This window comes from Gadus macrocephalus, chromosome 19 (assembly GCF_031168955.1).
Source record: "Gadus macrocephalus chromosome 19, ASM3116895v1".
Lineage (NCBI taxonomy): Eukaryota > Metazoa > Chordata > Actinopteri > Gadiformes > Gadidae > Gadus > Gadus macrocephalus.
The window spans coordinates 15,512,779-15,536,984 of NC_082400.1; the positions used below are offsets into that span (position 1 = coordinate 15,512,779).

Sequence of the window (24,206 nt, forward strand, 5' to 3'; positions counted from 1 at the left end):
TCTTCCTCTTCTCCTCCCCTCCTCCTCACCTCCTGCTCCTCCCCCTCCTCCTCCTCCTCCACCCCCTCCTCCTCCTCCTCCTCCACCTCCTGCTCCTCCCCTCCTCCTCCTCCTCCTCTTCCTCCTCCCCCCTCCCCCTCCCCCTCCTCCTCCTCTTCCTCCTCCTCTTCCTCCTCCACCCTCAGGGACTGCATGAAGCTGGGCGAGGTGGACGGCAAGAAGATAGGCTGCACCGTCAGCCTCCTGGTGAGTCATCAGTCAGCGGCCAATCACCATCCGTCTCGTTTAGCTTAGCGCCGGGTACGCCCGGCCTGCGGAGTCAGGTGCCCCCAGGGACGTGGGCCCCCAGTGCATCATGGGTGATCTGTCTGTGTGCGTGCGTCTGTCGGTCGGTCGGTCTGTCTGTCTGTGTGCGTGTGGTGGTCTGTCTGTCTGATTGGTTTGGTGTATTGTCTGTGTGTCTGAATCGCTAGGTGTGTCTGTCTGCATGTCTCCATGTTGGTCGTGTTGTTAGGCTGTCTGTCTGATTAGCTAGGTGTGTCTGTCTGCATGTCTCCATGTTGGTCGTGTTGTTAGGCTGTCTGTCTGATTAGCTAGGTGTGTCTGTCTGCATGTCTCCATGTTGGTCGTGTTGTAAGGCTGTCTGTCTGATTAGCTAGGTGTGTCTGTCTGCATGTCTCCATGTTGGTCGTGTTGTTAGGCTGTCTGTCTGATTAGCTAGGTGTGTCTGTCTGCATGTCTCCATGTTGGTCGTGTTGTTAGGCTGTCTGTCTGATTAGCTAGCTGTGTCTGTCTGTTTTTCTGTTACGGTAGGTGTATTGGTCCGTCCGTCTGTCTGTGTGTTTGTCTGTGTGTCTGATTAGCTAGGTGTGTCTGTCTGTTTTTCTGTTACGGTAGGTGTATTGTCCGTCCGTCTGTCTGTGTGTTTGTCTGTGTGTCTGATTAGCTAGGTGTGTCTGTCTGTTTTTCTGTTACGGTAGGTGTATTGTCCGTCCGTCCGTCTGTCTGTGTGTTTGTCTGTGTGTTTGTCTTTGTGTCTGCCTTATTTTAATAGTCTGGCACTCTATTATGTTGTTTATATTGTTGACATTGTGTCTTACAGATATATTGATTGACATGTATTGTCCTCAACATTTGAAAAACACAATCAGGCTCGCGTTTAACACCGTACACAAGACTAGAACACAACACGATAACACACCACCTGATTACATCGAGGCAGGTGAACACGACTAGTCGGCTGTCTGTTTGTCTTTTGTATTGGTAAGCCGTCTGTCCGTGCGTGTGTGGTCTGAACCGGTCACATCCTGTTTGTGCCATTGTGTAACGGCCTCCATCTGCAGACGGCACCTGTGCACGTAGTGCACGTAGTGCACGTAGGCTCACAGGAGCGGAAGCGGGTGCTAATCAACAGCTTAGGAATAGCTGGTGCACCTCTGCCACTGTGCAATCTGTCTCTGTCACACACGCACACAACACACACACACACACACACACACACACACACACACACACACACACACACACACACACACACACACACACACACGTTAGGCATCTCTCATTTACATCTCCTCATTATTATGCGTCTCTAATTTACATATAACCGCTGCTGTCTCACCTTTTTTTTACATATTCATATTTGCTTCATGTCGTTATTCCCATTGTCCCCTTCCATCTTTGTTTTAAATTTGTTTTGTTTGTTTCGTGCTTATCTATCTGGGGGTGGGTGTATGTGTCTTTATTTCGGTCTGTTTATCCGCCATGGCTGTCGGTCCGTCATGTTCGTCTGTCTGTCCTTCCTCTGATGTCCCCTTCTGTCCACTCCATCCGCAGAACTTCTACAAGACGGAGCTGAACAAGGAGGAGATGTACATCCGCTACATCCACAAGCTGTACGACTTGCACCTCAAAGCACAGAACTATACCGGTAAGCCAGCGGGACCCATTCGTGCACGTGCACGTACGGTGTGTATGTATGAATGCATGTTTGCACGAATGCAATATCACACGTCCCGCGTCAAACGATAAACGACCCCTTCTGACTTTGCAAATGTCGGAGTGGAGGTCTGCCTCGGTCCCCTCGTTAATGTCGGCCAGCTTGTGGAGCTGAGGGCTGTGTCTCTCGGTGGTGTACCTGCCAGCGCTACACCTTCTCCGCTACCCTCCCCACACAAACCCCCATCACCTCCTCCTCCACCACCGCCGCTCGTTATGTAGGATGTCGGGATCGTCTCATCGACAGGCAGCGGAATTCCTCCCTTAATTGGAGTGATTCGGAAGGCAGCGTCTCCGGAGCTGACATCCGGACGCCCGTCGACCGCGGCCCACACCGTAGCCTCTATTGCAAGCTTCAGGGAGTTTTTTTTTTATGGCTGTATCTTGCTGAGGCAATGTGTGTGTGTGGGGGTGGGTGTTTGTTGGTGTGTTGGCCGTGGTTATGCTCCTATGACTCACTCAATATTTTTGTTTTTGTGTCTGTGTACCTGGCGCGCTGTATTGCGCGCGTGTGTGTGTGTGTGTGTGTGTGTGTGTGTTTGGTGTGTGATTGTGTGTCTGTCCATTCCTGTGCTTGAATCTGCATGAATGCACGTATGTGTGTCTGGTGTGTCCCTGTGTGTGCGTGCGTGCGTGCGTGTGTGTTTGTCTGACGTGCTTGTGTTTGTCTGTGTGTGCATGTTCACGCGTTCGCACGTGCACTTCGGACGTGCTTGTGTGTGTGTGTCTGTGTGCACGTGTGTGTTTGCGTGTCTGTCTGTCTGTCTCCGTCTGTGTCTGTCTGTCTGTCTGTGTCTGTGTCTGTGTCTGTGTGTCTCTGTGTGTGTGTGTGTGTGTGTGTGTGTGTGTGTGTGTGTGCGCGTGCGTGCGTGCGTGCGTGCGTGCGCGTGTCACAGAGGCCTCGTACACGCTCCTGCTGTACGACGAGCTGCTGGAGTGGTCGGACCGCCCGCTCCGGGAGTTCCTCAACTACCCCATGCAGAGCGAGTGGCAGCGCAAGGAGTGCCTACACCTCACCATCGTCCAGAACTTCGACCGGGGAAAGGTCAGTACCGTTCCCCTCCCCTGCCTCCCGTAGTGGTTCTACTCCCAGGCCGAAAGACACTGGGTTTGGACCCCACGTTGTTATCCTTGAGTAGAATGGCCTTACGCCCATACCTGCTCCTCAGTGATGTCTATCGCGGTCACGGTAGTCTCGTGGCGAGGAGGTCTGACTCCGTGCCAACAGATTCTAGGTTTGAAGGCCGTTATCCCGTTGTTATCCTTCACAGGACGCCCACACCCCCCCCCCTAACCTAGAATAGTCTTGTGTTCAGGGTGTACTTCTAGCCTTGGGTTAGATTCCCAACCAAAACCTAGTGGGTTGGAACCCTACTGGCCCATCAGCAAGGTGTTTCCATCCCCCACCTGCTCCATCACATCAGATGATCTGAATCCCCTGTAAGTCGCTTTGAACACAAGCGAAAATAGTAAGGAAGTAAACGAGGACAATCCGATTTCGCGATTCCAAAATGAATTACTTCCGACGTATTGACGCCGTCGGAACGTTAATGGGCGCATTTTCCGGCTCTTTATGTTCGTTCACGTCTTAGCGCTGACGTCTCTGAGTGTCGCTACCCCCTCGGGAGCCACACTCAGGTTGCCATGGAGACGGTGTCTTTTTTATTCCCGTTTGTGCCGTGCCTTTCACTTAGCCTCGTTATCCCAACTGCCAGTCTTCCAGCTGTGCCCTCGTGGGAGGAGGGGGAAGGGGGGGAGGGAGTTCAGAAGCTCTTGGTAAAAGGACGAAAAGATAAAACAATATTAAAACCCCTAAAAGAAGCTTTTGACTGTTCAGCATTCCTGCTAAAACGACGTAGCGCCGCGTGATTACGGAGAACACTTTCCCCCTCATAACCCCCTCATATCCCTCATGACAGCTCCAACATTAGCCCTTTTTTTTTTCCAAGAAGGGAGTTCAGAAGATCTTGGTAAAGGACGAAAAGATAAAAAAAAATATTAAAAAACCCCTAAAAGACGCGTGTGACCGTTCAGCATTCCTGCTAAAACGCCGTAGCCCCGCGTGATTACAGAGAACACTTTCCCCCTCATAACTCACGGTCAAACGCGGCCATAATTCCACAACTGCCGCCATCTGCTCCGGCGCCGCCGCCCGCAGACCAAAGAGCAGCGGGGACACAAAGCTTTTCATTAAATTAGAGAGATGGCCGGGGGCCACACGCACCTGCACGGGGCCGCAGCCACAGGGTAGCGTCCGCTGTCGTATTGATCTCCCCCGGCTCACTACTGCCATCTAGAGGAGGGAATTGTGATGGAAAATCGGGATGGAAATTTTAAAGTGTGATATATGGAAATGTTTCAAGGTTTACCCGATCTTGTGAGATGATGCAGCGAGGTTTAAATTACTGTTGTGACCATTTGTGTGTTTTTTGTGTGTGTGTGTTTTTTGTGTGTGTGTGTGCGTGTGTGTGTGTGTGTGTGTCTCCGTGTTCTCTTTTCAGTGTTGGGAGAATGGGATTATCTTGTGTCGAGAGCTGGCCGACCAATATGAGTCCTTCTATGACTACAGGAACTTGAGCAAGATGAGAGTAAGTGGATGTGAAAACTACAACCCAAAACATTCCTGCATCGAAGACGCATTGGACGTAACAATGGCCAAACTCTTGTGGTGTTCGGCCTATAGCTATTGAACTAAGACATACAAATGTCAACGTCGAAGGCATCAATACAAATTTTAAAACAAATTCTGTTGCTTTCACCAGATGATGGAAGCGTCCCTCTACGACAAAATCATGGACCAGCAAAGGCTAGAACCTGAATTCTTCCGAGTGGGTTTCTATGGAAAGAAGTTCCCCTTCTTCCTACGGGTAAGATACTCCAAGGCCCTCCCCACGTCACTTTCTACCCCTCCATATTTTCCCCTTTTTCAAAGCAAAAAAACGCGCATGATTGACATTCGATAAGAAACCTCAAGGTGTCATCAGACAAATCCCCTTCAGAAAATTCGCCTGATGTCACCGGCCAACCGACCAAGTTCATCTGAAGTGAATCCACATTTTTTCCAAAACCCGAACGTGCTGTTGCACTCGACGGCCACCGGGGGGCAATCTAACGCTATCTTCCCCGCTGCTGCAGAACAAGGAGTTTGTGTGCCGTGGCCATGACTACGAGCGGCTGGAGGCCTTTCAGCAGCGGATGCTCAACGAATTCCCCTACGCCATCGCCATGCAGCACGTGAACCAGCCCGACCAAACCATCTACCAGGCAGAGGCCCAGTGTATCCTTGGCTCTTCGTGTTAGCTTAATGTATTCACATTAGTATGCATGTTTATGTATGTATGGGGCGCACACACATACACAATACGCATACACGTGGCTCTGAGCTCTGCCTGCCTTTCCTGCAGGCGTTGAGTCTGACTAGGGTTGGACCTTTGCTCTGCACCCGTCTACATCCATGCATCCTCAACACGTCATACACACATAGAGACATGCCTCAAGGCGGGTATGTCAAGTGCGCTGCATTGGGTTCAGTTTGTGCGTTAATATAAAAAACTCCATTTGTAAACGCACACACAAACACACACACACACACACACACACAAACAAGTTGGTCCTCACAAGTATAGTAAGATGAACACACACACACACACACACAAATAAACAATGCCAGCCTTCAAAAGGTAAGTATAGTATAGTAGAACCACCAAACATTCTCACACACACACACACACACACACACACACACACACACACACACAGAGACAACAATTCTTCATGCTTTGCCTGAGTCGGGGACGGTATGCAGACGTCGTGCCCCGTGCAGGTCCGTTCAACAGTCATCCCTCAGCAGCACGAGTTTTACGAAGGACCAGGCACTGCTACACGCTAAGTGCTCAGCTGTAGGTCTGTGTGAGCCACGGCCACTTTGGGATTATCCATTCCAGTGGAGGGGACAGCTGCTGGCCTCCGTTCAGCGAGGTAGCAGCAGACTGGCTCACTTAGAGAGTTAATAGAGACGGTGAGAGAAATTAACTAAATAGCTGAGTGCACTTTTTGAAGGCAGGGCATTGTGTGTCTGTGTGTGTGTGAGAATGTGTGATTGGTTTTACTATACGTGCGAGGACAACAATTAATGACACACACTTTTTGAAGGCTGGCATTGTTTGTGTGTGTGTGTTTGTTTTTACTATACTTGTGAGGATCTACCTGTGTGTGTGTGTGTGTGTGTGTGTGTGTGTGTGTGTGTGTGTGTGTGTGTGTGTGTGTGTGTGTGTGTGTGTGTGTGTGTGTGTGTGTGTGTTGGTTTTACACCTATACACGTGCGCCGTACATCTCTTGCAGCTTTCAACCACTCTATTTAATTTTTTATGGGAATAGGATTGAGAAAGGGAAGGAAAGGCCACTGTGAGAGAGAGGGAGAGTGAGGAAGAGGGGAGAGAGAGAGAGTGTGGAGGAGAGAGTGAGGAAGAGGGGGAAAGTGAGGAAGAGGGGGAGAGAGAGCGAGAGTGTGTGGAGGAGAGAGTGAGGAAGAGGGGGAGAGAGAGCGAGAGTGTGTGGAGGAGAGAGTGAGGAAGAGGGTGAGAGAGAGATAAAAAGAGGGAGATGCTAGATTTACAAAGTGGGGGGAGGGTAAGGAGGAGACAGAGTGGAGAGAGAGGGGAGCAGAGAAGTGTGTGTGTGTGTGCGTCTGCGCGTTGTGTGCGACCGTGTGTGCATTACTGCACACGAATTGGTGCGCGTGTCCACGTCCGTCCGTGTGTGTCTTTATAGGCGGGGGGGTTAGGACGTGTGTTCCATGTGTGTGTGTCTGCGCGGGGGGCAGCAGATAAACTCATGCGCTAACACTCATGTATGTTGTCTGCCTGTAATGTTCGATCAATACAATCTCCCCCGTATCGCTCGGACATCAATATCCTCGGCTACGGTGGCGCGCGCTCATGCATGCTAATAGCGCGCGGGGGGCTAGCTGCGCTAATTCATATTCCTGTGGTTAACGGAGCCACTGGGGTGGGGGGGGGGGGGGAGAAGATGGTACAGTAGGGGCCACTGAAGGACAGGCCAGTCGTGGAGCCGTATTGCCTCTTAAGCCTCACCTGGTTTACACTTTTATTTCTGGTTTGAAAATCATCATTGAAATGATGAATATGTATTCTTTAATTTATGTTTTTTTTCTAATGAATACAGAATGTGAAGAAAAAAGTACCTGCTAATCTCTTCAAGGCCGTCTGTTAGGGTGTGTGTGTGTGTGTGTGTGTGTGTGTGTGTGTGTGTGTGTGTGTGTGTGTGTGTGTGTCTGTGAGATTTCTTTTCAACTAATTACAATTTTCAGTGAGGAAAGCTGTAACCCACTCTGTCAGAGCACCCGTACTGCAACACACGCACACACACACACACACACACACACACACACACACACACACACACACACACCCACACACACACACACACACACACACCCCTACACACCTCCTCTGCTTATTAAATTAAACGCCCACCTACCTTTTATCTACCTAGGTCTCGTTCTGCGTCTGCATATCCGCCCAGTTTTATCTACATTTAGTTAAATCCCTCCTCCTCCATCATGTGTGAGTCTAGACCGTCCACAGTCCAACTTCGCTCGGATCTTCCCTTCGCCTTTCGGTTATTCCCGGCCGCCCACCCCCCCCACCGCCCAGGCAATTAGTTTTCGGCCTTGACTTCCCGGGGACCCCCAGACCTGCAGATCTATGCCGTGACCCCGATCCCGGAGAGCCAGGACGTGCTGCAGCGGGACGGCGTGCCCGACAACATCAAGAGCTTCTACAAGTTCAACCACATCTGGCGCTTCCGCTACGACCGGCCGTTCCACAAAGGCACCAAGGACAAGGAGAACGAGTTCAAGGTAAGGGGAGGGGAGGAGGTGTGTGCGTCTGCGTGTGTGTGTGTGTGTGTGTGTGGTAGAGAGGTGGGGGGGGGGGGGGGGGGGTGGGGGAGAGTCGAAATAGGGGACAAACCGAATCACCAACTGAAGAAAGAGAATACAGTTTATCGTTTTGTTGTGTCGTTTATCGTCGTGACGATTCCCGCCGAACACGTAGCCGCCGCTTCGTACATTATCGTGATAACGAAAAACACAACTGGGACTTTAAACGGTAAATAAATCGTTTACTTTTTCGAAGAAACAATAGTTGTTGTTTTTTATCTCTCCTTGTATCTACTTTTTCAATTTATTCCTTCCGTATTTCACACTCTGTGTTATAGAAACCAAGAGCCTCCATTTTCTATTTTTATTCTTCTCATTTTCCTCTACTCTTCCTCCTCCTCTTCCTCGCTACCTTTCGCATCGATTGGTTTTTCTGGTGGGAGGTGGGGTGGTTTGAACTGGTGTTCAGGTATCAAGTATAAGTACACTATAGAAGGGGAATGTTTTATTCATGGTGAATCCAGAGTTTGCTAATTAAACTTGGATGCTAGCTCTACACTTTACAGACTCACACCCACACACACGCACACATGCACACACACACACCCACATCCCCAAACACACACACATATCCACAGCAACAACCTCAACACACACAACAATGCTGAAACACTCCCCCACACAAGCACACATACACACCGAAAATTCCCCTGTCAATTTTTGCACCACATTCGTTTCTCATCTCATATGCACACCATATTTTGGTTACAATCATTTGTACCATACAAATTTACATATACACAAGCAAATGTTTTTCCTCCAACAAGGTTAGCTCTTGCTGTATAAAATACTGGTATAACACGTTATATCACAATTCATACAGCTGTTTTGATATTTAAATATCACACACACACACACACACACACACACACACACACACACACACACACACACACACACACACACACACACACACACACACACACACAAGTTTTTCTCGCCTTGGGTTGTGAGCAGCATGTGTGATAAGAATCCTTTGCATCGTGACGTGGTGTGAATTACCGCGACAAGGTGTGATGGCCTCATCGCAGAGTACTTTAACTGGATCATTTCCACCACCCAAGCGATTCAGGGTGTTAGCTGGCAAATAACAAATCGCACAACATCGTCCTTTTTATTTTTTGGGTTTTGTTCTGTCTTGTTATGCTGCTGTGTTGTTCTTTGTTGTTCACCGTTGGCAAACACATTAAAATCAATAAGTGTAAGTATTGTCATCATGGATATATTAAGAATTAAAGAACCATTTGCGCTGCATGCACCAGATTGACTGAAAGGAAAAATAACAAATCCTTAATTTCTAAAATATTGAACATGAAGATCACCAGATTTATCAAAGAACCAGGAACGCACCACTAAAATATCTATCATATTTTGATAGTTTACACATCAATTACCGTCAGTACCTCCAGATAAAAAACCGTTGTTAAAGAAAATTGTCCTTGACTTTATAATGGTGAGAAGGCCTAGCTTATACATTATCATAGCATATATACATTATGGTCTCTCTTATGATCTATAATTTGCTGACGCTAGTTTCGGTGCTGTAGAGAAAGTGTTCTCATTTATGACCTTGTAAGATCGCTTGGTTGATAATTATGTTGTTTAGCCTTAAGACAAAGATACATGGTGTGTTGCGTTCAAATAATATACCTTACAGCAGTGATTAGTGAGGCGGTGTGCCCTCTGTTTCTCTGAAGTTCATTCATAGCCGAGCTACAAATGTGGGTTAATGTTTAATATAATCAGTTGAATAACACCCTATCTGTACACCCAATATATAAATGTGTTCACTGAAGCTCATTCGTATGGAACATGTGTTTGCGTGTGTGTGTGTGTGTGCGCGTGGTTGTCTTTATCCTTCCCTGCAGAGCTTATGGGTGGAGAGAACGACACTCACTCTGGTGCAGAGTCTACCCGGCATCTCAAGGTGGTTCGAGGTGGACAAAAGAGAGTTGGTAAAGAAACCACAACCCCCCCCCGACAACCCGACCGTATCCAGATGACCGACTGAAACTCGACATAACTCAGACACTCATGCTAACACTAATGCTAAGGCTTGCTATGTAGCAAGCAGCAGCCGTGGACGACTCGTGTACTGATGGAATTATTCGGCAAAGGAATTTAGGGAAGGCGTGAACCTTAAAAGTGATTTCAGATGCGTGTCTTGTAGTCCCATATATTTTATTCTCTCCAACAAAGCTGTTTTACATATGGTACTCCGCATGCACACATAAGAACGCCTTTCATGGTAAGGCCGGCCATACATTCCTTTAAGTATCTGGTCATCATCCGCAGTTAATCTAAACAATAGGCGGACGTCAGTACGCCTTGGCCCCGGACTCTCTGGCGCCGTGTGAGGCTCTCCTATGAATTCAGAGGTGATTTTGCTGCTTTCCACTATTAATGTATCTATATGATATATAAGGCTGATAATACTCAGTTAATATAAAAGGTAATGGTTAATTTCTCCCATACTTGCTCGAGTGGGCCCCAAGGTAGGCAGCTGACATCGGGGATCAAGCACAGTAGCTTTCGGCTCTGAGCTTTTTCGAGGACCCATCGCTACTCTATAATACTGCCTTGTTGCCAACAGTATCATATTATTATGTAAGTGATGTCCAAGGTCTTCAGTATTTTCCATTAGCCATGAAGCCATCTGGGCCTTTCATATTTGAAGGTGTAAAGCGCGTTGTTCGACAAACTGACAGCAGTTCACTGGATTCAAACTGACCTTCATGTCTTTACGGGCAAAATGGCTTCTCCCGCCAGAGCTTCCACGTGGGATTAGACACCAACTCCGTCACTATCTCTGAGACGCAGTCGGTTGTTCAGATTACTAACGATTCAGAACTTGAATCGCTTTGAAACGGGGCTCGATTTGCTACATCTTCAGCTGACAATTGATACTCCATGTAAAAATACGATCCAGAGATAATACATTCTTGGAATTACATCAGCCGTATTCATGTGATCCTTTTGGGATCAAGTCCCTTATTGAGTGTGTGTCGATTACTCAAATCTAAAGCCCCCGCTTATAAACCCCCCGGAAAATACGTTTCCTTCCCTTATTTTGCTTTGAAATCCGAAATGTGCAGCTATTGCTGTCAGTCTTTAGCAGTTGGGCGGTGTTTATGTCATGTGTGACGGCTGTTAGTGATCGAGGCTGGTGGGGGTGGCGGTGGGGGGGGTGGGGGGGGGGGGGGAGGCATCCCTCAACGGCCTGCTAAATCCCCTCGTCTGCTCTGAATGTCAGATCCTCAGCTCTCCCTTCGTGTCTCAGAGGAGTGGGAGTTTTTGAATTGCTTGTTGTTTTATTTCCGTTTTAAGCACAGCTGCTGTCGCCTCGTCCCTTTCCCCTCCGGTAAGCCGTGCACGTGTGTATGCTCTGGCATGCACGTGTAAAAGTATGGATCGTGTTCGTTATTCGACGGCTGTGATGCTCAAGTAAAATTGATCAAGGAAGTAGAACTGGGGAAGAAAATAATGAGCAGTGTTGGTTTTTAAGATCTGGAATGTATGCTGGAGAATATATGATTAAAGGCTCGAACAACACACGGCTGTCCGTCTGAGCGTGTTTTCCCTGTTTAGTCCTTCAGGGGACTTGTTGTTATCCGACATAGCCCCTCGTCTCTATGTTGGTATCACATAGAGACGGGCTGTTAAGGAGCAGGCGAGAGGTCGTACTATAGGATGTTTACCATTACAAGAGGCCGACGTTTGAAGTCAAGATGTATCCTCTATGCAAGCTGATGCATTTCTACGGCTTTGTACTCGTGTTTTATAGCGCTCATGTTTTTCAGGCTCGGAGCTTGTGTTTTCTTTGGTTATGTGTAATTGTTTCTTGGGTAATTGCTCATTCTTAGGGTTAGGGTTAACTAACCCTATTTAGGGTAAGGGTTAGTAACTAGGTAGTAACTATTTCATTTTTTTCAGTTCATTGTTGCGAGACGTGTTGTGTCTAGGACGGTGGTAGCCATTTTGTAGCTAGGTGCTAGCTATTGATAAAACCCCCACACCCCCTCACCCCCCCCCCCTTCCTCGTTTGATCTTCTCTGCCCCAGGTGGAGGTGAGCCCGCTGGAGAACGCCATCGAGGTGATCGAGAACAAGAACCTGCAGCTGCGGACGCTGATCAGCCAGTGTCAGAGCCGGCAGATGCAGAACGTCAACCCCCTGACCATGTGCCTCAACGGGGTGGTGGACGCCGCCGTCAACGGGGGTCTGGCCCGCTACCAGGAGGTAGGGAGGGACGGGGGGGGGGGTGCTGGATGGGGGTACAGATGGATGGATCAATGGATGGTATGTCTGGATTGAGCTATGGACGGGGGAACGGTTGATGGAAGGAGATGTACATAAATAGGGAGGGAGGGAAGGATGCACGGGTGAAGTTGGCGGCTGGAGAGAGAGGGTTGGAGGTGTGAGTGGCCAGAAAATAATGGACTGGCTGGCAAGGATGGACGGACTGAGGGGGTTAGGGGATAGGGTGGTGGTCCGGAGCGGTTCCAGGAAAATGGAGGCGGGCAGGGAGGGAGGAAGGGGCGGGATCAATGATCGATGATTGATTGGTGCATAAACCAAGGGTTTTGATGCGTTCGTGACTTGAACAGACGGATGGCGTCGCGGAAGGATGGCGGGACAGACGAATGATGGTACGGGTGGCGGGGAAGGGAGAGATGGATGGATCCGTGATTGATGATCGATCGGTGCGTCAAAGCACGGATAGATCCATAAATGAATTGGAAAGGTGGATTGATTCCAGAAGGGGGTGTGGGGGGAGGGGGGGGGGGGGCAGGGAATGGAGAGAGGCTGGGGGGAGGGACTGACAGAGGGGAGGATGTTTGGAGGACTAAGACGCATGACCTAAGCCCTCTTAGGTTACCAGGTGAGAGCTTAATTAAACAGCCCGGGAACTTAAGGCTTCGTTATTGTTCCACGTTGACGCAACGCAATGACCACGCAGTCGCTTCGACGCAGTCGTGAACCTGTTTTGGCTCTGCGTCGGCGTTACGTAGGGTTTACCTTAGCGGACCCAGGGTGTCCGCGCATCTTTAAAAAGTCTTAAAAAGTCTTAAATTCATGTTTCTAAATTGAAGGCCTTGAAAAGTCTTAAATTCGTTCCAAATGTTATATGCTGGTCTTAAATACTGTAACTCAAGGTCTTAAATTTGTCGGGGCATTATTTTTCTCGTTGGACTTTTCAGGAAGGACATGTAGAGAGGCTTCTTTCTTGCTAGCTGCATATATAAACGATTATCTGCGTGCTTGCTAGCTAGCCTGCGACAATGGGAAGGTGAATGAGTCTCATTGAGTGACACACACGCTATGCTTGGGTTATAATACAGCAGGATCCCCCCCACCACTGCGTGTTTTAGGTCTTAAAATTCATTCAAGGTGGTATTAAAAAGGTCTTAAAAAGTCTTACATTTGACTTGCTGAAATCTGCAGATACCATGAGCGGACCAATCACAGCCCTTGCTGCTGCGTGGCCTCGATGCAAGGTGACACTTCTTGGGAGGCTTTGTTCCGGCCCTGCGGAGGGTCCGCAGGGAGGTAATGGATCTGTAAACCCTCTCGCGTTGCGTAGGGCTGACCGATTAATCGAAATTCAAATCGAAATCGCAATGTAATAGAACGCGGCATGCAAATCGCAAAAGGCTGCGATAAAAAAGGAAGAAAAAAAAAAGGGATTTGTTACCGTTACTGACGTACTGAAATGGATCGTACTAAAATCAGTACGATCCATTTTTTTTCTTTTTTTTATTTTACAATTCAATAGTTAAATCAAGAAGTTTATAATATAAATTAATCTCAACACATCGGCCTGGCCTAAAGGAGCAGCTTTTATGTTGACTGCTTCCAATGTTGTGTTGGTCATACTAAAGAATGATTTATTTACTTTTTAAGTGAATAATACGCAACATAAGGAACTTAATAAAGTATAAAAATCGCACATTAAATCGCAATCGCAATACCGGTCAAAAAAAATCGCAATTTGATTATTTCCCCAAATCGTTCAGCCCTAGCGTGGTTGCGTCAACACGGAACCATAACTAAGCCTTTAATGTGTGTGTATAAGAAGAAAAGGGTGGTCTGATGGCAAAACAAACAGACAGGGTGTCATCGATGGGGCAGGGACTGGGAGGGAGAGAGGGAGGGAGGGGTGGGTGCTGATGGATGTGATAGGTGGAGGACTGGCTCGGCGCCATCAGACGGGGTAGACGAGAGCGGCCGGTTGGCGGCTGAATTAGCTGATCCAGATGAATAGATGACGGATGCCGGCAGCGGCGGGAGTGAAGGTCATTAGGGTCCTGATGGATGGATGGATGCATGATGGGGTAGGGCGGGAGGATGGCTGATAGGGGGGCAGGAAATTAACCGGGAGGCCGGGGATGGATATCAGACTGACGCGAGGACGGGGGGGGGGGGGGGGGAGCAGCGAAGGTAATGCCAAGATGGAACTTAGAGAAGCAACTGGCGCACCCTGAGGAATGAGGGGTGGGGTTCGAAGGATAACCGACAGCGGGATGCGTAAGCTCCTGAAACGGAACGGGAAAGAAAACAGAACGGGAAAATGACCTTGGAAAATGACCCGGGATTGTAGAGAAGGGACGAAGGAAACAAAACAGTACAAAGCGCAATTGTGTTCCGTAAGAAGATCTGCGCATCGCGTGCGGTGGTTCGCAGAACGCTAATCGCTCCTTCTCTGAATCGGTGTGGTGCTAGTGTAGCAGGAGAAGCGGAGAAGGGTTTAGTATGTTCTGGAAAAAGGACAGCAGAGAGACAAAACCTGAAGAAAAGAAATGCTCCAAAAGAAATAATCTACTCAATAAGATGGCACTTACCTTCAGCCAAGTGTGTGTGTGTGTGAACGGAGAGACTCACTCTCCACGTCGCGTAGCAACCAAACTTTCCCACAGGCTGGCTCTCAGTCTCTGTGTGTGTGTGTTTGTGTGTGCGTGTGTGTGAAAGACACTGTGAGCATGTGTGGAGTTCCATCTGTGTGTGCATCCACGTGTGTGTATATTCTGGTGTGTGTCCAACATAACGCTTCTCCAGAGAAATCGCCTTAAGAGCTTCGGGGAAAAAAAATGAAAACCGGTCCTTATCCTAACCATTATTATATTGAAAAACGACACCATTAGACATCCCGCTCAAGATTAGACTTAGTAAAGATCAGTATGCATTGTATTAGGGGGGGGACATAGTCGTTTTGATTCGGATCGATGCAAGCGACAGGCCTTTTTGTTGTTGCCGGGCCATTAGCGTTGACGCTAATGCTAACTCAAAGGTATGAACTAGCGTACGGTTAAATCAAAGCTCTGACTCAAGCGGACCTCTCGCTGGACTGTCGGCGTGTTCAATCTCAAGGAACAAGTTCAATCGATTCCGGACAGGTCAGAGCTGGAAAATGGGCTTCAAAAGCCACCGTCAGTGCTAGTATTGGTATACTTTGTATACTTCAGAGAAAGGCCATCCCTGCGGAACTAGTGGACGCCGTCTTGCGTTTGCCTCAATGTTTGTGTGGCGTAGCACTGGGACCAGTTTGCTTATTTATGGATTTTATGTCGTGATTTATACATTGATTGGCACATGCAAAGCGCATCACAGGTGATACTGTTACATTTGATTATATGTTGGATTAAATCGTGTTGGGTCTTTAGTGTTATCCGGTATAGCTCCTTATCTTAGTGTGTGTGAGTGAGAGTGTGTCGGCCTGACTCATTCCGATAAATAGTAATCCCACAGATTTCTTCTCCTTTGCTAGTGATGTTAAATTTGGGGAAAACTGTGGGGTTCCACACACGATGGCTTGGATACGGCACCGCTATGTGACGTGGCTACGCTAAGGTAGCGTTAGGAGGGAACAAACTGCGCTCCGAAGACTGACAAAGGGACTTTGTTCAGAAGTGTCACATAAATCACTTCTTAAACAGCCTATTTTTGGCATGGGATAACACATCTGTATATAGAAATCCCCAATCGCTTCAATTTAGACACGTCAGGTTAAGTTCATTGTTATTATGCTTGGAATACAATAATTTTGGGATACAAACGCAATTTCGATTCCTCTGTGTGTCTTACATTTTTGGAATTGCCAATAAAGCTGACTTTGAACTTTGATATGCAGTTGCTTGTCGCCGTTTGAAACATGTTGGAATGGCAGCCATGGGCGTGGTTATCTCAGAGCTAACCTGCTATGTACCGAGTTGGCTCCCGGTTAGCATCACAGCGTGAGTCGCCATGGTAAATGGGAGTGAGATAAGTCTGAACTGCTAATCTGCTTGCTAGGCGAATCGCCCCGGCACGGGCACACCCGTCAATGCTCTTTTTATTCGAGGGAAAAACATTAGAAAAATATGGATGCCCGTGGGAACCCGCCAAACATAAATCTATTCATTAATTTGCAGATAACGGATTGACAGCAGTGGCGTCTTGGCCCGCAACAAACCACACAAAAATAATACATAAATGAAACTGAATTTATTAATATTCCGATTTATGAGCTTGGGTTTGATTTAGAAATCCTCGGGGAGGAAGGGGATCTTGTCTGATTTATCCCCCCCCCCCCCCCCCCCACCCTTTGGTGCTTCATTCCTAATTGGACATCCCATAATGATTTACAGATGAGATTCGCCATGGTGACGTCCTTATGCCTCTGCCCTCACCCCCCTCTCCCCAGATGAGAAATCTCCATCACTCCACTCAGTTATTGATGCATCGCGCCCTAAAGGTTTCGCAAATTTCATTTGGCACCTCTCAGTAAAATACTTTCTGCCGTTAAATGAGAAAAGAGAAAGGCCCGCCTTTCATGCGCAACAATACGAGTCGCAATGGGGTTGCCATTTTGTTTCCGATAATCCTAGTGTGCGAGCATTGGTCATTTCCTGTCACAAAAGATCAGGTGTCTTATTCGGGCCGTCAATACATGACATCTGCATCAGCAGACGAGGTAGGGAGAGCCTGATACAGAAAGGCCAACAGGCCACAGACAGTCACTTTGTCATTCACAGATTAGAGGCTGTGTGTGTGTGTGTGTGTGTGTGTGTGTGTGTGTGTGTGTGTGTGTGTGTGTGTGTGTGTGTGTGTGTGTGTGTGTGTGTGTGTGTGTGTGTGTGTGTGTGTGTGTGTCCACACGTGAGTGTCTAGGGGGGTGCATTTATTTTCGTGTGTGTGAAACTGCGTGAGTGTGTGGGATGGGGATATGAATGCATGTGCCCATCCACGTGCGAGTGTTTGATGGTGTGTGTTTGCTCGTGCACACACACAACACGTGCACGACAGGAAGTGATGGCACGTGGCTATGCGGTTGGAACCTCTGATTGTGTGTGTTCTTTGAAGCCGTGGAGGTCCTCCCGTCTCTCTCTCTCTCTCTCTCCCTCTCTATCTCTCTCTCTCTCTCTCCCTCTCTATCTCTCTCTCTCTCTCTCCCTCTCTATCTCTCTCTCTCCCTCTCTCTCTCTCTCTCCCTCTCTATCTCTCTCTCTCTCCCTCTCTATCTCTCTCTCTCCCTCTCTCTCTCTCTCTCCCTCTCTATCTCTCTCTCTCTCTCTCCCTCCCTCTCTATCTCTCTCTTTCTCCCTCTCTATCTCTCTCTCTTCCTCTCACGTCTCTCTCTCCCCCTCTGCCGCGCGACCGGATCTGTTTCTTTGGAGATTGGAGGTTGTCTTTGGTCCTTGAAAGCCACCCTGATCTTTTCCTTGAGCTTCGCCTTATTTGTATTCCTTTGTCCTTTCTCCCAGAGTATTTCAAGGGAAGATTCCGGAATCGGTTTCTCGTTTTTCTCTTGCCGATTTGGTGCATCTTCCCCCTCTTATATCCGTGGACGTTTTTTTACTCAGTGTTTTTAAAAAATCGTTTCATTGTAATCGAGTGTGTGTGTGGGTGTGTGTTTGTCAAGCATTGGGTTATGGATAGTAGCACTGTAAAACAGCATGTTTTTGGTGGCAACAATGACATTCTCTTGTGAAGTAACTTTTACTCGGGCCAGAGAGTCACCAGACAGTGTCTGATGGAGGGCTGTGATGATGTAGTGGCGTCAGACACTATTCACTTAAGGCTCAGCTGCTACCAGGCATTTTAAGAAAGAGCTGTGTTCTAATCAGAGACATAATTGTAGATCTCATGTGATTGGGCTAAAGTTGAAAACACTTCTGATTGGATGAAATAGATGCATAAGCCTTGTTTCAAGAAGTCGTTACCACTTGACAATCATTTTAGAAGAGTAAATATTTGTGGGAGAAAAAAAAGGCGGAATAGTATGTGTAAACACTTACTCATTATGTCTAAGCAGAACAAATGCATCTCCTGAATCTCGTTTTGTGCGATTACGAAGACTAATCTCATTCCGTCTAAAACAAGGCCGACCGTTTGTGGATGCGCCCAGCGAGCGTTTACACACAATAACACACTCTATATATACACACACACAGACACACTAATGGCAAGGCACTAATTCACTTCGCTGGGCTCTAATATGAGTCCAGGACAAACTGCAGTGCAGAAAAATCTCATCGTTCCACCACCTGGTGTGTGTGTGTGTGTGTGTGTGTGTGTGTGTGTGTGTGTGTGTGTGTGTGTGTGTGTGTGTGTGTGTGTGTGTGTGTGTGTGTGTGTGTGTGTGTGTGTGTGTGTGTGTGTGTGTGTGCAAAGAATCAGTGTGTGTGTGGGTGTGCGCAAAGATTCAGTGTCTGTGTTGGTCTGCGGTTGTTTGTGTGTATGCAGGTGTGTAAAGATTCAGTGTGTGTGCGTCTGTAAAATTCAGTGTGCCTGTGTGTATGTATGCAAAGATTCAGTGTCTGTGTCAGTCTGCGTGTGTGTCTGTGTGCGTGCGTCTGTGGGTAAAGTTTCAATGTGTAAAGCAACTAGAGGTTGATGTTGTGCATTCTCCCTGTCCCGCCCAGGCCTTCTTCGTGAAGGACTACGTGATGAACCACCCAGAGGACGGGGACAAGATCACCCGCCTGAGGGAGCTCATGTTCGAACAGGTCAGTGGCGGGGGGGGGTCGGGCCCCTAGGGGGTCCCTATAGGGGCTTTAGGGGGACCTCGGTCCAGGCAGAACAGTGGTGGAGAAGACCACGCGTGGTTGCAACATTGCTTCAGTTTTTTTTAGCGTTGTGTACTTTTTAATAATTTAGCGGACACGTTTATCGGAATGGACTTTGTATGAAGAGAAGAGATCCAGCACGTAATCCAGTTTCGACCTGTATCAACCGAAAGAAAAATACACGAATGTGAAAATCAAACTATCGCCGGGCTTTTTATCGTTTACCTGGGATCATTATTCTTCTTATTCGGCCGATGCGCTCACCCAACGAGACTTCCAGTGAATTCAGCCTCAGGTCTCTCAGGAGCAGGCAGGAGTTCGATCATGCGGCCCAAGGAGGCCCACAGGTTAGGCCGTGGACACATTGGTCTTCGAGGCCAGAACCGTTTCATCTGGGAGTCAAGCCCCTCCCTCTACACCCCCGTACTGCACTCCCCATAGCACCCAGAGTAGCCAGACTAGCCGTATGTTCCCGCTCTGTGTGAATTGAGGTCAGATTCATTTTGTTCTACGCTTGCCGCCGATCGGGGTCCAACATGTGGTTCTTTATTTTGCATCAGATCGTTCCTGCTTCCCGTAATTGTTTATACACGCATCGCCGCTCTAAGATGCAGTTTTCTGTTGAATAAATAATCCTTGATACATACAAAGCACCGCACGGCGCTGTCGTTGACCTAGAACGATGCTGCGTGATGAACGCGCCGGTCAGCCCGTTTGATGTTAACCGAGAGGGTTTTCCGCGTTGACTTGCAGGCGCACATCCTGAGTACGGGCTGGCCGTGCACGAGAAGTACGTCCCTCAGGATATGAGGCCTCTGCATAAGAAGCTGGTGGACCAGTTCCACCTCATGAAGTCCAGCTGGGAATACAGGTAAGCCCACCGCGAAATGTCCCCACGTACACACAAAATCGTTATTTTTTCTGTCTGAATATTTTATACTGATGCTGAAATTGCGATTGACATTTCCATAGAGAGATGTCGTAAAATATGAAATAATCCAACTTCCTGCCGATATCATCGAACACAAGAGCATAAAACATAACGACGGCAAAAAAAAAAACGGTAGTAATATTGTTCGGGTAGAACAGTTAAAAAACTAAAAATATGGACTTATTTATTATTTTAGTTTTTTGTGGAAGGAACGAGGGATAGAGGGGTGTGGGTGTGGGGGTGGGGGTGGGGGGTGGGGGGGGGGGCACTCTAATTGACCCAGTCCCTTGAGGGTTTTGGTTGAAGTGACAAAAACACACACACACACACACACACACACACACACACACACACACACCACACACTCTTTAGGGCCCGGGGCCTCCTCTCGCGTTGTGACTCCTCGTTACCACACACCAACCTCTCATCTGGCATGTTGCTCTCATCTGCATAATTATCCCTCCCCTCCCCCTCCCCCTCCCCCTCCTCCTAAACAAGTGACTAATCACTCGCTGCACTCCCTCCCACTCCACCCCTCCAGGAGTTTCCGGCGTACGTGCGCGCCAGTCCCGTGCACTTCACCAACGGAAGCCCGCGCACGTGCAGGAACTCGGTGCCCAACATCATCAGTCCAGAGGGAGGCAGGGGGGGGTGGCCCGACGCAGGTGGACCGCCCACACACGCGCGAGCACGCACGCACACACGCACGTACGAACGCGCTCACGAACACGAGCACATGCACACGACGCACGCACGCACGCACGCAAGCACATGCTGATGCACTCACACACACACACACACACACACACACACACACGTACACACACACTCACGCACACAGGCACACACACATGCGCACATACACACACACACACACACACACGTGCACACATACAGACACAGACAGACACACACACACACAGACACACAGACATGGACGCACACTCCTCCTCTCCCTCTTCGTCTCTCCCCACATGTTAATCACTCTTCTCTGCGCTTCTGTTTGATCCGGCTCCCTTATGTTCTCTTCTGTGCACATTTACTCCATCTTCTCCCGTCTCCTCTCCTCTTTAAGTATCTTCTCTTTGGTTCTGTTCTCTGCTTGCGTCGCGTTAATCACTCTCTCACTGCTGTTATTATCTTTCGTCTCTTTTCATCTCTTTCCTTTCTTCTTTTACTCTATTCTCTCTTCCGTTCTCGTCTCTCCTTTTCCCTTCTTTTCTTTCGTCTCCTCTATTCTGCCCAATGTTTTCTTTTGTTTATGAAAGACCCACGATTGTCCGTCTCAGAATCCGGTCTGTATGTTCATCTCTATTTTCTCTGCTATCCTCTGATCAGAGCGCATTTGCTGTCATTTCCAAAGCACTCTAATCTCACGACAACCGATAAACATAGCAAAGTAAATGAAATTCGCTTTTCCCAGTATAATCATTTGCTTGTTCAGAGAATACATTTCCGGTATTCTCGCCTGGTTTTCAGAGGAATACAACTTGCCGGACTCCCATTTGCCCGTTCTGAGATGTGTACCGTGGGCCTATACAATAATTGGGATATGAATTCATGAACATCTATATTTTTCTTCCTGTCATAGCGCGTTGAACGCCAACGGGATTCACTTCTATTTCCTCCTGCTGTAACACTCCTGACCTTTCTATCATTCCTCTCCACCATTGTTGCTCCTTCTCTCCACTCGTAGGCGGGGCTGGAGCCCACACAGAGATGTGTTCATGTCCGCCAGGCGTGTGTGTGTGCGTGCCTCAGTTTGTGTGTGTGTGGGGGGGTGAGGGAGGGAGGGAGGGGGGGGGGGAGGGAGGGAGGCTGGCTGTGTTTTGATGTGTTCAGTGACCCTGCCATCCTGTCTACCTGCAACATTGTTCCTCCACAGCTTCCTCCCTGGGCCACACACACACACACACACACACACACACACACACACACACACACACACACACACACACACACACAACTGTACACCCACAAACTCACACTAAACATTGACAACAATGTCTCCACAGTTTCTCATGGAGATGAGCACAAACACACATACACACACACACACACACACACACAAAAAGACACACACACTTTAGAAAACAATCCCTCCTCAACGACTTGACATTTCTCTCTTCGGCTTTTGGACTCATGCATCATCTACTGAGCAATTGAAGCTATCATAATTTACTTCCTATTAGCTGTGTTTTTTTTCTCCAGCCGACGCTACATAAGCTAATCTTTGGCGTCGGCTAATGCGTTGGCGGCATTAACCGTGCTCCAAAAAATCTACTTGATCCAATGTTGTGATTGCTGCGTCTGCTTTTTTTTCTCTGATCCTGAACACATATTCCCTCTCTCCTCCTCTCCTTCTCTCCCTCCCTCCCTCCCTCTCTCTATTTATCTATTTCTCTGACTGCCTTCCTGTCTGTTTTCATCTTGCTCACTATTTATCCACGGTGAGTAAAAAAAAACCCTCTCTGAGCTAATGACAGACCTTCTGCTGTAGTTTCTCCAATTATTATCTGACATGAACTCTCTCTCTCTCTCTCTCTCTCTCTCTCTCTCTCTCTCTCTCTCTCTCTCTCTCTCTCTCTCTCTCTCTCTCTCTATCTCGCCCCACCCCATGCAGTCCCCTCAGCTACCCGGCAGCGAACCGCTACTCGTCTTCGTCGCTGTCGTCCCAGCCTCCAACGAAGTCAGCAACATCACGGGCCAATCAGAGAGCTCAGACGAGGTCTTCAACATGCAGGTGCGCTTGCTCACACGCGCGCGCACACACAACACACACACACACACACACACACACACACACACACACACACACACACACACACACACACACACACACACACACACACACACACACACACACACACACACACACACACGCTTCTATCACTCTCACCCTGCTGTCTGGCCTTGTGTCTCTGTCTCTCTCTCAATCTCTTATCTGTGTCTATCTTCTTCTCACACTATACATCCCTTCTATCTCTCTGTCTCCCTCCCTCGCCCTCCCTGTCAGTCCCACTACACAAGGGACGTCAATCCCACTCCTCAAGGGGTTGACACCAAACACTTAGAACATATACAAAGGTATACCTCTATACAAACACACACGTCTCTTTCTCTCCTTCTCTCCTCCTCCTGCTCCTCCTCCCCCTCCTCCCCCTCCTCCTCCTCCTCCCCTTCCTTCCTCCTCCTCCTCCACCTCCAGCAACGTGCACTTCTTTGCTAGGTGTAATGATATTTACCCATGTTGAGGTTTTATTATTCATTCAACAACTTGTTTATTTGAAGTACTAAGCAGATGATGAATACGAATTAATATGTCAATACAAATTAGATATATCATAATGTTTTTAAGGATTATTCGTCATACTAATGCTAATTCAATATAATATTTATAAATAATGTACTTTTAAAACTCACAACATTATAACCCGTTTTCTGTGCCATGTTTTAAACAATGTGTGATAATAAAAACAGGCTTTAGGCAAAAGTACTCCTGAATAGTTAAAGGGAGTTGCGGCTAAAATAGAGTTGATGAGCAATCTTTTGATAAACACTTTTTGGCAGATGGGAAGCTCTTTACAAAGCGGTAAAAGGCCCATGCCTGAGCAAGATAAAACCACAGAACACAAACAATGCAAACACAGAAATCCTATAATTATCCTCTTTATAATTTGACAGCGATTTGGCGGAAGATGCCCTCCTTCACCTCTGGGATTGTGTGTGTGGGTGGGCGAGGGTGTGTGGGAGGGCTGTTGAGACAGACGATGTATCAACCGATTCAACGATGCGTCACTGCCTCCTTGACAAGCTACAAGCATTTACATGTCGTCGTCGTCCCCCTCCCCACTCCACACCAGACACCACCAACCAAACCGAATGCCCTCCGCTACTTAAGGAAACAATTACATCGACGCTTTTGAAAAGAGACGACGCTTTATATACGACAACACCGTTTAGACCTGAGGGGGTATTGTTTGTCTTGTCGAGGTACAATACGGGTCGGCTTGGTGGCTCAGCATGTACGTCTGTCACCCATGTCAGCGTAAACTCCTCGTAGCGATCCTGGTTCGATTCCCGCCTGTAATATAATGAGCTTATTTACATGTCGTTCCCTAACCTCTCTATCTCACTTTCCTGTTCATCTTTCCTGTTTGGCCATCAAGGCAAAAACAACACAAAGCATGAATAATAAACGACAATTTCAAAACGGCGTTTATCAGGAATGGCCCCCATTGCATCCAAACTGTTGTCGCTGATGATGATTT

General features: G+C 48.0%; 1 protein-coding gene across 1 annotated transcript in view; it reads left to right on the plus strand.

Annotated features, from left to right (window-relative positions):
* Positions 1 to 24,206, plus strand: part of LOC132448052 (dedicator of cytokinesis protein 4-like) — a 36,648-nt gene that overhangs the window by 1,211 nt on the left and 11,231 nt on the right. Inside the window, 15 exon segments of the mRNA XM_060039113.1 lie at positions 186 to 246; positions 1,837 to 1,930; positions 2,895 to 3,043; positions 4,500 to 4,586; positions 4,761 to 4,865; positions 5,134 to 5,275; positions 7,713 to 7,879; positions 9,829 to 9,915; positions 12,022 to 12,198; positions 18,861 to 18,948; positions 19,758 to 19,863; positions 20,464 to 20,581; positions 20,584 to 20,600; positions 22,559 to 22,611; positions 22,614 to 22,678. Of these exon segments, the coding sequence (XP_059895096.1) occupies positions 186 to 246; positions 1,837 to 1,930; positions 2,895 to 3,043; positions 4,500 to 4,586; positions 4,761 to 4,865; positions 5,134 to 5,275; positions 7,713 to 7,879; positions 9,829 to 9,915; positions 12,022 to 12,198; positions 18,861 to 18,948; positions 19,758 to 19,863; positions 20,464 to 20,581; positions 20,584 to 20,600; positions 22,559 to 22,611; positions 22,614 to 22,678 (1,516 nt within the window).